A 14,069-nucleotide genomic window follows, 5' to 3' on the forward strand; every position below is an offset into this window, starting at 1 on the left:
CTGAACCAATTTATTTAACTGCTATCTTGTTTCACTGCTATCTCCCGGTCTCCCCAGATGTGCTTACAACAGCAGTCTATGCTATGGAGGATGGCTTTATCCAGGCCCAGGGCTTTCCCTTCAAACAGCGAGATGGCAGTCTTCCTGGACATCAGTGCAGTGAGGGCCTCCTCGGAATCGTTGCCGGCCATCAGGCCATCTCCCTGTGCGGACCCCAAATCTACCTCCTGGGAATGGAGTCTTTCTGGAAGATCAGAGGACTGGCCACGAAGATCCCCTTCAAATCCAATAGGTTTGGATGCAGACTTTCGGTCAGCAGTAGCTTTTGCAGACTTTAAATCAAAAGGACAATCAAGTACGTGGTATTACAACAACAGAACACTATTGATGTTGTCTAGCTAGATCTCTCCCTACCCTACTACTATAAAACAAAAGCCACACAGCAATACAACAACTGCCCAGCACCCATTCCCAGGTAACTTAGGAATGAGAGACGGTGCACAGATGAAGATGCTTTGACCATTCCAAAGCAGGGTAGCTGCTGGTAGGCAGGGTAGCTCTCAGAACCTTATCATCACTGGTTAGATTTTAAAAGTGAAATACCAGTGCAGACAGACTTTCTTCCTCGTGCCCTGAGTTTTTAAATGGAGTATTCCAGTGGGATTCATGGGCCATGACTGTTAAGGAATTCTTACTTTCAGATCCTATGAGTCCACCTCATGCCTGCCTCTGGGGAGGAACAAAGACTAGAAAATCTAGTCTCCATCATGAGCTGGTACTGTTTCATTAGCAGACAAGACCTTCAATTTGTGCCCCTGTACCAGACATCATATTATGGGGATCCACTTTCAACAAAGGAATTCAGCTCTTTGGCTATGCCACACATCTTTCACAAAATTAAGTAACAGGTGAGATTTTAATGAAAATACTACTGAAAAAATATTCAGAAGTAGATAATGTAAGTAAATGATATACACCAAAAGGAAAGTGTCATTAACTTTTAAATGTATGGACTAGCATTCAGAAAATTAATGTTTGCTGAATAGAGAAATATGTCTTCCAGATTTTAAACTCAGACTTCAGTTCATCTACAATTCTAAAAGCTATATCAGTGTTATTATGCTGGAAGATAGAACTGATTACAATGGCCTATTAACTCTGGACAAATTTCTCCTTCAGGGACAAAACTCTCTCTTCTCCTACCAGAATTGCTACGGACCTGTTCTTGTTTGCTCTGTGTGGCCAGCAGGTAATGTTCATCGTGAGGATCCTCAGGATCGCCCTGAGATCTGTGCTGCAAAGTCGTCATTTTCTGTCCAACAATTCCAAAAGTTGCGGGGTAAAACAAAGCCATTGGAGCCTGTACATGGAAGAAAAAGAGTGATCAACAAAAGATACTGCCTCCTGAAAAAAACTGATCCACTAAATTCTGTTCTTCTAAAAACAAAACTGGCAGATCAGATTCCCTAAGTTAGACTGGGCAATGTTCTCTTTCGGGAGTGGCATTATTTCTCTGGTGCACCATATGCCAGAAAACTCACTCATCATCCAACCAGATGGGTGATATGACACCATATGAGAGAAATCTCAAAGCAAATATCAAGTACCTCAAAATCTACTTCATAATTTCCTAGTAAGAATGATACCTTTCTTTCTAATTAACACCTCATCATATAGGGGCTAAATAGAAAGATATTCTTCAGATCCATTCTAGTCTATACCAGTGGCTTAAATGTTGGTTTAGTGGATAATCTACAATCAGTTGACATTCTGATCTCACAATGTTTCCAGCAAGGGCATATTCTCTCAGTTTGATTGAACCTGGATAACTTTCTTTCTACCCATGGAAACAGATACCTATAAGTTACCTGCAGTTTTTCATCTCCTAATCGAAACTGGTAAAGCAGGGCAGGAGAATCAGGATGTCGAATCTGAAACTCATGGTCCTGAAGCCCAGAGATGTCCTGATTCCAGGAAAAGATGCTGTCAGTGAATCAGTAAGAATGCATGTAAACTCTTCAAATTATGCTTCAGCCTCACTATCATCTAAATATCACCTATAAAAAGGCCAACCTACAGCTTTGTACCACTCTCACTATAATTTAGTAAAACAGGAATTAAGTTGTACTTTGTTCCCCTATTTAACATTTCTGGAATTTCCACTGTTTGCATTATTTGTTTTCCCCATTATCAATATACATTAGTACAACAATGACCCAAATCAATAAGCAAATTCCCTCAGTAACTGGGAAATTTACAGTATTTTTGTTTCCCCAATTTTTTAAAAAGTAGATTACCTGAAAAAAGTAAAAACAAGTCTCAAACAAAAAAAGGATACCAATCCATATATAGCAATGATTAAACACTGATTGTCTGCAATATTAATAAAGTGCTTCAAATTATAACATTTAACAAAATGTCTGTTCTTACATATTTACCTACTATCTTCCTTACACCTAAAGGTTTATCTTCATCTTTTATCAGGATGAGACAGAGAAATTTGCTAAACTCGTTCCCTAAAAAAATCAAACTGTTTTCCAGAGCCTAAGACACAGCCTCACTGCTCGGACTTTAGCAAAAAACCTCTCACTCCTTAAGGGCTTTCACCTGCAGGCTTTATCTTGGGTTGAAAAAGGCAGTATAATGCTGTTACTTCATTTTATTTATTTATTTATTTTGAGATGGAGTCTCGCTTTGTCGCCCAGGCTGGAGTGCAGTGGTGCAATCTCGGCTCACTGCAAGCTCCACCTTCCAGGTTCACACCATTCTCCCGCCTCAGCCTCCCGAGTAGCTGGGACTACAGGTGCCCGCCACCACGCCTGGCTAATTTTTGTATTTTTATTAGAGACGGAGTTTCACCGTGTTAGCCAGGATGGTCTTGATCTCCTGACCTCATGATCCACCCACCTCGGCCTCCCAAAGTGCTGGGATTACAGGCATGAGCCACCGTGCCCAGCCAATGCTGTTACATTTTTAAGTATCTTTTAAATCTCTTAAATTTTTCCTAGAAACAAAAATAATCAGCAATATTGATTCTGCTCCCACCTGATCTAAATGACAAAAAGTTTCTTTAAGGTGTTGCAGAAGAAGACAATCCATTTTATTTGTTAACTGGCATTCTCTGTAAGGGAATCCAGCTCGCTGCATTAGCCAGTAAAAACATCTTGACACATCAGATCCTCCGTATGCCAGACAAAGCCTAAAGTTAAGAGAAAAGGGTAGATGGTTAATCTGTTGGTTAAGAAGATGCAAAAGGTGTTTGAAGAAATCCATTAATGGCTGGGCATGGTGGTTCCTGCCTGTAATCCCAGCACTTTGGGAGGCTGAGATGAGCAGATCACTTGAGGCCAGGAGTTCAGGACCAGCTGGCCAATATGGCGAAACCCTGTCTCTACTAAAAATACAAAAATTAGCCAGGCATGGTGGTGCACACCTGTAATCCCAGCTACTCGGGAGGCTGAGGCACAAGAATTGCTTGAACCCAGGAGGAAGAGGTTGCAGTGAGCCAAGAGGTCACGCCACTGCACTGCAGCCTGGGTGACAGAGTAAGATTCTATCTAAAAAAAAAAAAGAAACACAAAAAACAAACAAAAATGTCCATTAAACACAGTGATATATAGCAAGTTTCAAGAAATGTATGTTGAAAGGACAGAATGAATGGATGGAAGAAGGGAGAAAAGGAACTTCAGCAAAAACCAGTGGGGAACACCTAAAGTAGTCATGATGTTTGCAAAATGTATCTGAGAAACCCAATACTCACCATTAAATCCAGCTCACTTCCCAGTCAATATGTGTTTATCATATGACAGTTGTTAGGTGGTCTACACTCACTAGCATGTAAGGCAGCAATGACAATATAAGACAAACTTATGGGAGAATAGCTTAGAGAAAGCTGTCTACTAACTGAAGGTTTCTACAATTTGGGAAGACAGCTGCTGTATTATTTTATTGGTAGGAAACCTGGGTCCAGCATTTTCTCCACACTTTGAGAACAAGTGGCATTGGATATTCTAACAATGGATGAGCCAAAATAACTCAAAATGGATTTTAGAATGTACTAGAACTTGGGGCGGGAGGCAGCAGATGACCCTTTCTCATGGACGATTTAAGCCCTCTTTTAAAGACTCACACTACCTAATGTGGAGGACGGGAAGAATGAAAGCATCCTGAGGGGCAGCAAGAAGCCATCTCTGGAGCACAAAATGCTTCAGAGAGCCCATACCTGCATTACCCGAGCGTGCTTACATATGTCAGGCTTGCCTGAAGAAGGACAAGCTGCAAATCTGGTCCTGATAGTTATTTTCTTTACCTGTCTATCATCATAAAGTTACTCACCCGCAGAACACCACTATGACAAAAAATGCAGATATTCAAAACACTGGCCAGAGAATTCAGATTGAAAAGGTCGATTTTCTCCTACATGACTTGCCTAAATAAAGCTCTGCTATAAGGGTGTGATTAGTAGCTCTATGCCAAACCACAGCTAAAGACACGAAGCTACTGTTTACGTTTCCCCTATGGGAAAGCGCATAAAACATACCAGGACTTTCAGGGGCTGCTGATGTAAATTCATATTAAGAAGTTCCAATGGGAAGGGTAAAATGATTCGTTTTAGCCTTGCTAGAATATGCACTTCCATAATCTTGCTGGTTTACCATGCAGACTTTTGAATTTATGGTTATCTTATAATTTTTAACCTGTTATTTCTTATTATTTATGGTTGAACAGATTATGAGGGAAGAGGGAACAGGGAATGCCACCTTCCAAGTTCCTTACCGAGTATTCCGATGAGACACCCCATCCTCCACACAGCATACACTTGTCTTCTGGTCCCCAACATCTACAATACACGTGCTGCTTAAGCCACTTCCATAGGTGGCACACACAGACTCCTGATGGACCACAATCCCTTGGGTGGGGGGGGGGGAAGGCAGAGTAGTCATTAGCTGTACCACAGTAAAGATCCCAAAACAGATAATCAGCTGAAGTGGGGAGCCTAGGGACCTCTGGGCAGGGCATCTGAGGAACACTGATCCTTTCAGAATAAGCATTTAAATAAGTCAGTAGGCCCGGCGCGGTGGCTCACGCCTGTAATCCCAGCACTTTGGGAGGCCAAGGTGGGAGGATCACGAGGTCAGGAGATGGAGACCATCCTGGCTAACACAGTGAAACCCCGTATCTACTAAAAAATACAAAAAACTAGCCGGGCATGGTGGTGGGTGCCTGTAGTCCCAGCCAATCGGGAGGCTGAGGCAGGAGAGTGGCGTGAACCCGGGAGGTGGAGCTTGCAGTGAGCTGAGATAGTGCCACTGCACTCCAGCCTGGGCGACAGAGAGAGACTCTGTCTCAAATAAATAAATAAATAAATAAATAAATAAATAAATAAGTCAGTAAATAAGATTAACTCTGTCATTAAAGAAAGAAAATTCCATTTAAAATAGGTTTCACTGGGATATCAGACATACCTGAAAAACCCATCTTCATTAGTATCATATTCACTAGTTCCTTCACATGCTGCTTATTATAGATATCAGGAATTAACAAGATACATCTATAATACTAAAAAGAAGAACAAAGATAAAAGGGTTAGCACTGAAGTCTAGTCAGGTCAAATTCACACTCCTTTTTAGAGAGACTTCCCTCCAAAGGAGTAGCAGCTACGGTTACACACCCAGATTAAAGCTCAAATCTCTGTACTATCCTTTGGGTTTTATAAAGAAAAAAAAATGCTCAAGTGTTTTTTTTTTCCTTGAAATTTTTAAAAACTTGTAAAATCAAAAATAAGACAACTGATGTGTCAATAAGGTCCAAAGAGAAGACAAAAATGAGCAAGCTTGCTGATTTGAGTAATAGAGACACCAAAGAAACAGAGAAAGAAGAAAAGCACCAGAAGGGAATTAAGTGAAGAAGAAAAGACATCCTCATGCCACCAAGATCCTCACCCTGAAGGTCAAGAATATTTCAAGAAGGACACTATATTACAAACAACTCGGTAACGTGTACTTTCATTGACCAAGAATCTTAAAAACAATCCAAATAACTGAGGATTTTAGCTCACCTTTAAATCTTTCAGTGGGATTTCCAAGTATTTTTGTATCGCATGAGACCATATTACTTCAATATCTGCCAGAACAGCTGTAAGAGAGCCCCCAGGGCCTGGGTGAATATTTAACTGACCTCTTCTGATAGGCCAGTGAATATTGTAACAGTCCAGTGGATTAACATACAAGGCCTAGAAAAGGAGGAAGGAGATGAGTACTTTGTTAAAACTTTTCTCTCAAGGTTTTCTGGATTCATATCCAAAAATCTAACTAACGTTTGCTGAATGTGAGAAATGTTGAGAGCGAAGTAGGAGTCGGTGTGACTATCTGGTACTCAAAGTAGGATTACAGAACGCTAGGAAACAACTAGGACTGGGTGGCAACGTAAGTGAATTTTAGGAGGAGGATCAGCTTCCCCTTTTTTCATTCTATTGTAAAGAAGTTTCTTACCTCTTCTCCTACTAAATACTCAGGGTGATGAGATGTGTTTGTCCACTTATTTCCCGAACAGTGATCTAAAATTGCAGGTCGCATCTGCTTATTGTAGGAGCGTGCCTGAAAAGAAAAACCATCAGAAAATTATCTCAATTTATTCAAGGCGGGGGCAACATAAGGGTCTCCTTTTCTTCTCTCTCGCATACTAGACACATTGGCAAATTTTAATCACAAATATTTGGCAAAATATTGACTGGCTGCAAAAGGATTCTCTTGTCCTTTTTACAATCTTGGGGTTCTGTTTCCCCCAATTTTAACACCTAGGCTGTGATTCACAGCCAGTCCAAAATTAACACTAAACGCTGCTTAAAGCTGAATTCAAATTTATATGTAATACAGACTCCTGTCCATTCCTATCATATTGGTTTATCATATGAAATTGAAGAATGTAGTAAGAACAGTTTCCCACCAAGATCCTGGAATCACACCTTCTCAGGTAAAGTATAAACTTCCATCCACTTGCCTACCACCACCTTATAAATTATGTGGCTTGCCTAAGCATTTGCAACACTGACTCGGGTATTCTGTAAGTAGTTATGAGGGGTTTTCTTCCTTTTTAAGGAACTCCCATCTTGTATTTGCATAGTGATATAGGAAGAACATGTGAATGGTATTATGATACAAATAGTGGTGATAAAAGAATAAATCTGAAGAGTTAATCGAACCTGTTCAGGGGACACAGGAATGCGTCTTGTACCATTGGACATCTTTTTAGACCATATTGCTTGATCCACCATTTTAAGGCCATTTTGTCTTTGTTCATTACTTTCTGGTTTCTGGGGGAAAAATGAAAGATGAGCAGTACAAAGGATTTAATGAGAAGACAAAGCAATTCAAAAACTACTAATTTAATCCAATCTTTGGAAATGCTCCTTCATCAACAAGTAGCGTTTCCTTAATCTTTATCACATGTACTACTCTTAAGAATTCCCTCTAGCCTGGGCAACATGGCAAAACACCATCTCTACAAAAAATACAAGAAATTAGCTGGGTGTGGTGGCACAGGCCTGTGGTCCCAGCTACTTGGGAGACTAAGGTGGAAAGATTGCTTGAGCCCAGGAGGTGGAAGGTGCAATGAGCCGAGATCGCACCACTGCATTCCAGCCTGAAGAACAGAGCAAGACCCTGTCTCAAGAAAAGAAAAAAAGAATTCCCAGGAATCTTTTATTATAAATAAGTCAAAAGCAGCCCTCACTATAAAACAACTATATGCAAAATTTTCAAGTGATTTTTCATAAAATTTCTCACAGCACTAATCAAAGCATACCTACTTCATGTTTAAAAAATATTTCAGAGACTCTTCCATACAATTATATAATTCTTATGTTTACAATTTTGACAATGACACATTCCTTCATATGTTGATCAGCAAGGCTTAAACTTTTTGGTTAAGCCATAAACTTATTGGTTCTCATTATTATAGTATAAAGAAAATGCCCATAAATATCTTTACAGAAATGTTTTCTTTTGATTTTTATTTCTTAAACGTACTCCCTAAAGTAGAATTATAAGATCCAAAGATAAATAATGAAGTGCAGACTCTTATATCAGCAAGTTATATTTAAACTTACAACTAGACTTACGTAGAGTCTGCTTGTTACACTAAAAAATGGAACCCTAAGGCCTACTATCAGAATTAAAGAAACTTTACATTCCCAAAACTATCCTTGACTTAAAACTTCAAAGTAAAACGTGGATTATGATGTAATATATAGATTTATCATTGATCACAAAGAATTTTCCTGATAATTACCATCTGCAACACAGGATAAAGTAGATGCTTACTGCAAGAAAATTTTTTCTTTTGCCTTGAAATTATGGTTAATCTAAGATCATAATAAGTGCTTATTGTAACAATCTAATTTGCTAATGGATTGAAAATAAGAGTTTGACTTATTGACTTAAACTGTAAGTATCTGAAAGAGATACTTACAGTTTAAATATGGCTTAATCCATAAGTTTAAGCCTGTTAACAAGGACCTGAATATATCGCTGTGAGTGATGATTTTGTGTCTTCCATTATAGATCACCTTCGTCCACACTCAATTCACCCTGAAAGACTTACTTTTGTTGTAACTAATTCTTTACATCTAAAGTCACTAGCTCTGATGAAAAATTAGTGACATTATTAATGTTTTAAAACACAGCAAAGCTATGAAGATGTTTCTTTAAGATTCTGGTGTACTTGTGTCTAAGCCCTCCCAGGGAAACAACCTTAGGCTTTCTCTCCAGGTCGTTTTTGACTTACATTTAGTCCCTCCCTTAGGAGCCAACTGTCCTTGTATAGGTGCTGCCCTTGTTGTTTGTGTCTTCGGGCAATGACGTGAGGAATGCTGGCAGGAAGAGTGTCTGTGGCTCGACCAATCCTTAAGGTTGTTGAACCTGGATGTATGACAATGATGAAGTTGCTCTGGATTTGCTGCAGATATAAAACATAGATGTGTGACTTTGTAAATAATATGCAGGTAACAAAGTTAAACAACATACACATAACAAGCTAAACTAAGAAGCTGACTCAAAGGTATCAAAATAATTCAATAAAGAGAGTTCTTTGAGAAGTATCCAATTACTGCTCTCTACCTAAACACAAACTCATTGTTTATTATGTTCCCCTGACCTGAGTTATAGTACATAGCTCAACAAATATTTGTTTAAATAAATGAAACAAAAATTATCCACTACAAATTAACATACAGTTATTGAGCATTTATGTGACTGAAGAAATGTTGCTATACAATCCGGGCCCAAGCTCTGAATTCACAGATCTGTCTACAAATTCAGACTGCCACTTCCTTGCTCTGAATGAAGCTCCTAACTCACAGTTACTGTGAGAATTAAATGAGTTATACATGTAACTCAGAGCTGGGCCACAGGAAGCATTCGAGGAATGTTGGCTCTTAACTATAGTAAAGCCTTTCAACGTGATCCACTGCCTTCACAAGAGGTCAGACTCTGTGGCTTACATGACCCTCATGATATGGCCCCTGCTAAGATCTTCAGTCCCCTTCCTTAACTCCAGACATCCTAATCTACTGGCTGGGCCTCCAACACTTCACATCCTCTGTTGGCACAAGTGTCTTCCACACTGTTCTTCTTCCCTGAGATTCCCTCCTCCCTCTGGTTAGCTCCTAATCACCTTCAGGACTCTAAACAGATGTCACCTCACCTCCTTTGAAGAAACCCTCCCTGACTGTCGGGGATGGAGGAGGTACTTGCTTGAGTGCCCAATACTGCCCTCTGCACAAGACCATTCCATGCCATGCTCTGATACCTGTTGTCCTATCTCCAAGTGTGACCTCTCTCCTCCTAATCACCACCCACAGAGTGGGAGAATCCTAGAGGGAAGGATCTGGCAAGGCCCTTACAGACCATCCAGTCAGCCTTCTCAACTAGACAGATGGAGAAACCAGGCCTGTGCAACAGTAATGGCCACTCTGGGCTTACGGTGTGCCAGGCACTGTCATACTAGTGATAACTAACTAGTAGCTGCTACTAGTTAGGTATTATTCTTAACCCATCTACCGGTAAGGAAGCTGGATCAGAGATGTCCTACATGAATTTCTGAGCAGTTTATGCCTCATTTCTTCTGTGAATTGTACACTGCCTGTGCCCGTTTTCCTACGTGAATGCTGTTTTAGTTACTGATCAGTAAGGTTTTGTGTACGTGTATACGTCTAAGGTCCTTTGCCAGGCACGCTACTGCAAATAATTTTTTCTGGTTAGTTTAGTTTGGTCTAATAGTGTTGTTTTTGATACACAAGCTCTTAATATATATTTAGACAAATGTCCACCATTTCCTTGCTTTAAGCTTGAAATGACTTCCATTATCTGAGATTTCCTTAACAAAGGAAAAAGCCTGGACCCAAACCTATCCCTTAACAAGCACAGGCTGACGCTCCCAGTGAGCCAGCCTGGTCCTAAATATCTGCCACCATTTAACCCTCACGGCAACTTGCTAGGCGGCTGGTATCACCGTGGTCGTTTTATGGTCGGGGAAGCTGAGGCCAGAGCCCGGACAGGAGCGCACACAACCAGCCGGTGGGGCGTGCGGGAGATCGGAGCGGTGTCCTGCGGGGGCTCCGCCTGGCTCCTGGCGCTCCGCACCTCCCAGCCCTCGGCGTCCCGGCGCGCCACGACCCGGAAAAGAACGACCGCTTCCGCACTCCCCACCAGGAGCTGGGGCCTGCAAGGGGAACTCGAAGCCTCCCGCCGCCTCCCGCCCCCTGCCTGGCAGCGGAGGACCCAAGCAAGGGCAAAGAGTTCCAACCCAGCCAGACCCGCCCCGAGCCGCACCTCTTGCAGCGACTCCGGCACCAGCGCGGGCACGATGGGCCGCTTCACGCCGCGCTGCTCCTTCTCCTTCTCGCCGCCCTTCTCCTTTCCGTTCTCCGTGTCACCCTTCTCAGCCTGGGTCATTGTGGCCGGAGACACCCACCAACCTCTCGCCTCAGCGCCGCAGCCACGACTGCCGGGATGGAAGGGCCACCGCGCAGGCGCACGGCCGGTTGCCCACAGTCAAGATGGCCGCCGCGGAGTCGCCCCAGAGGGCTCCGAAAAGGCGGGGGTGGGGCTGCCCGGCGCAGGGGCTGGGGGCGGGGTGTGCTTGCGGATTGATTGGGTGGGTGTTGCTGCGATTAGTCCTGACTGTGTAGATGCCAGCAACATAGTACACATAGCTTTTCGAGCGCCTAGTGGGGGTCGGCTGATAACCCGCATCTTATTTCGTCCTCACAGGCATCTCTTCTCCTGGCTTCCCAGATACCATATGTACTCTTAGTTTTTCTCATATGTCTTCATGTTCAGTCCAGCCTCTGATGTTGGGATTAGGTCTTTTCCAGGCACACTCCTTGGGTGACTATCCAGTTTCCTGGCTTTAGCAATGAATACGACTCCCAAATATATATATCCAGGATGAACCGCTCAGAGAGATCCGGACTGATAACCAGCGCCTACTTGGACTTGGTCTCTCCATCTGGATTGTCTACAAGGCACTGCAAACTTAAATATGTCCAAAATGTAACTCTTGATTCCCTCCCCTCTCACTTTCACCATCTCAGTAAATGTCATTTTGATTCTTCACTTGTTGACAGCTTCTACATCCAATCCATCAGTAAATCCTGCAGTCTCTAAAATAGATCTTGAATTCATCCACTTCTCCATTCCCATGCCACTACCTAGCCCAAGCCACTATCATCTCACCTGGATGATTACAACAGCCTCTTAACTCGAATTCCTTGTCCTGTCCCCCTATGATCTGTTCTTATATAGTTGCCCACGTTGTTTTAAAATATTATGTAGTTAATACTACTATGTACCCAGCACTCCACTAAGACTTACCTCAAAAATTAGATGTCACTCATGCTTTAAACTCTAATGGTTTCCCTTTGCTCAAGGAACAGAATCTAAACTAACCACCACCTAAAGACCATATCTAGTTATTGCTACATTTATAATTTCACCTCACAACACTCTCCCCATTCCTTGGCATTTCCAGCTACACTATCTTTCTCAGACATGCCAAGCCCTTCCCGTCATCGGGCTGTTGCACTTGCTGTTCATTTTGCCTTGGATGCTCTTCCCTCAGCTGTCTCATTCTCACGTCTGAACTCAAATGTCACCTCAGGCCTTCCGCAGTTATCCTCTCATCATCCTATTCCCTTTGAAGCATGAAGCATTAGTCTGTAATTATCATGCCTGCTCACTTACTGTTCCCCACACTAGAATGTAAGCTCCGTGAGACTTTGCCAGTTATCTTCAGTACATGGTAGGTGCCCAATAAGCATGTGATGACTAAATACTAAATAAAGAACTCTTGGAGGTAAAAATTTAATCCCCGTTTTACAGGTGAGTGAAGTGGGATAAAATGGCATAATTCACTCAAGATCATAAGCTATTGAGTAGCAAAGACAAGAGTTAAGCATAAAGTACTCAAGAACCTGTGTTTTACATTCTATCTGAAGTGCAAAGAAGAATACCTGAATGTCAAATGCAGCCAGGACTCTGGGATAAGACCCGAGGAACAAGTCCTGCAGCAGCAGTGCTAGGAGGCAGAAGAGGACCATGGTTCACATGCTCAGGAAGAGCCATCAGTAACAACAATCAACCACCTACTGAGACTCTGCCATGGTCTCCCCGCTATAGGGTAAGGTGGAGGTTTAATAATGCCTCTGCCATTCACTGGCAATACAATCTAGGAAGCTGCCAAACTTTACTGAACCCTTGCATGTATCTGTATAATGCAAATGTCATTATACATTTACCTCACTTTGTATATATGTATACATTATACATATCCCTAACTTTGTCAGAATTTAAAATGTGTAAAAATTTACAGGCTGGGCATTGTGGCTCACACGTGTAATCCCAGCGTTTAGGGAGGCCATAGTGGGAGATCACTTTAGCCCAAAAGGTCAAGGCTGCAGTGAGCAGCCACTGTACTCCAGCCTGGATAAGAGTTGAGACCCTGTCTCAAAAATAAAAATAAAATAAAAATAAATAAATAAATAAAATCTGACACATAATTGAAGTGGCCAGCAAACTGTTATCCTTATCCTGAAACCTGCATTGTAATTGCTTCTTTATCCTGAATACTGGTATCTTACGCCACAACATCCCATTTCCTGACAAACGGGGTTGAATAAATGCTGATAAATCAATATAAAAAGGCTTTCACCTGAACACTTGGTTTCAAAGCCTGTTAAACACCAGAAGAGGAATTATCTGTTTTTGTTTTTCCAATAAATATTTATTTCCAATAAATACTACATGACTATCTTACATGTAGTCACTATTCAAAGGACTGGGGTAAAGACAACAAAATTCCTAGTCTGAGCTTCCACTCTAGTGAAAGAATGTGAAAGTTATCAGTATTCAGATGGAGTTTAAAGCCAATAGGCAGTATTTTGAGTGATGCTATAGAGTGCAAATTTGTCAAGATAGCATGGAAGCCCATGGTTTTATTTATTTTTTTGAGACAGGGTCTCACTCTGTTGCCTAGGCAGGAGTGCAATGGCATGCTCACAGCAACCTCCGCCTCCTGGGTTGAAGCGATTCTCCTGCCTCCGCCTCCCAAGTAGCAGAGATTACAGGTGCACTCTACCACGCCTGGCTAATTTTTGTTATTTTAGGTTTCGTCATGTTGCAGGCTGGTCTCAAACTCGTGAACTTAGGCGATCTGCCCGCCTCAGCCTCCCACAGTGCTGGGATTACAGGCATGAGCCACCGCGCCAGGCTGAAGTCCATGATTTTAAAAACTATTTAGTAAATTTTCATTTTGTAGCTCAGTTTTGTTAGCTATGGCTTTATAAATACCCTGATAATTACATTTGGTAGCAAATTAGACACAATGTATTAAAGATTGATGAGACAAATATGTTAAAGATAAAAATTAATTCAAGAGCACAGATATGCTATGCATACTACTAAAATAAATAGAGTGATTTATAAATGAGAAAAAGTTAACAATGAACAGTGTTTCAGAAGTTGAAAAGGTGACACTAACAGTGCTAAATACGCAGGCTTTTATTTGTTTTC

General features: G+C 41.6%; 1 protein-coding gene across 8 annotated transcripts in view; it reads right to left on the reverse strand.

Annotated features, from left to right (window-relative positions):
- The window catches only part of ACTR8 (actin related protein 8), a 23,263-nt gene extending 12,205 nt beyond the window's left edge, over positions 1 to 11,058 (reverse strand). For 2 of the 8 annotated variants that reach the window (XR_010155610.1, XM_063806847.1), the window contains exons 1-11: positions 10,830 to 11,039; positions 8,785 to 8,955; positions 7,202 to 7,312; positions 6,492 to 6,596; positions 6,059 to 6,232; positions 5,466 to 5,559; positions 4,777 to 4,909; positions 3,046 to 3,199; positions 1,869 to 1,964; positions 1,220 to 1,360; positions 68 to 332 (exon numbers count right to left, since the gene is read on the reverse strand). Coding sequence is in view for 5 of the 8 variants with exons in the window: in XM_063806847.1 (XP_063662917.1) it covers positions 68 to 332; positions 1,220 to 1,360; positions 1,869 to 1,964; positions 3,046 to 3,199; positions 4,777 to 4,909; positions 5,466 to 5,559; positions 6,059 to 6,232; positions 6,492 to 6,596; positions 7,202 to 7,312; positions 8,785 to 8,955; positions 10,830 to 10,952 (1,567 nt within the window). In the remaining 3 variants the exon portion in view is untranslated. Of the gene's footprint in view, positions 1 to 67; positions 333 to 1,219; positions 1,361 to 1,868; positions 1,965 to 3,045; positions 3,200 to 4,776; positions 4,910 to 5,465; positions 5,560 to 6,058; positions 6,233 to 6,491; positions 6,597 to 7,201; positions 7,313 to 8,784; positions 8,956 to 10,509; positions 10,760 to 10,829 lie in introns of those variants that run through there. The other 6 variants (XR_010155608.1, XR_010155609.1, XM_024355507.3 and 3 more) reach the window with 5 other exon arrangements.
- Between the last annotated feature and the right edge of the window lie 3,011 nt (positions 11,059 to 14,069).

Source organism: Pan troglodytes, chromosome 2, assembly GCF_028858775.2.
Source record: "Pan troglodytes isolate AG18354 chromosome 2, NHGRI_mPanTro3-v2.0_pri, whole genome shotgun sequence".
NCBI lineage: Eukaryota > Metazoa > Chordata > Mammalia > Primates > Hominidae > Pan > Pan troglodytes.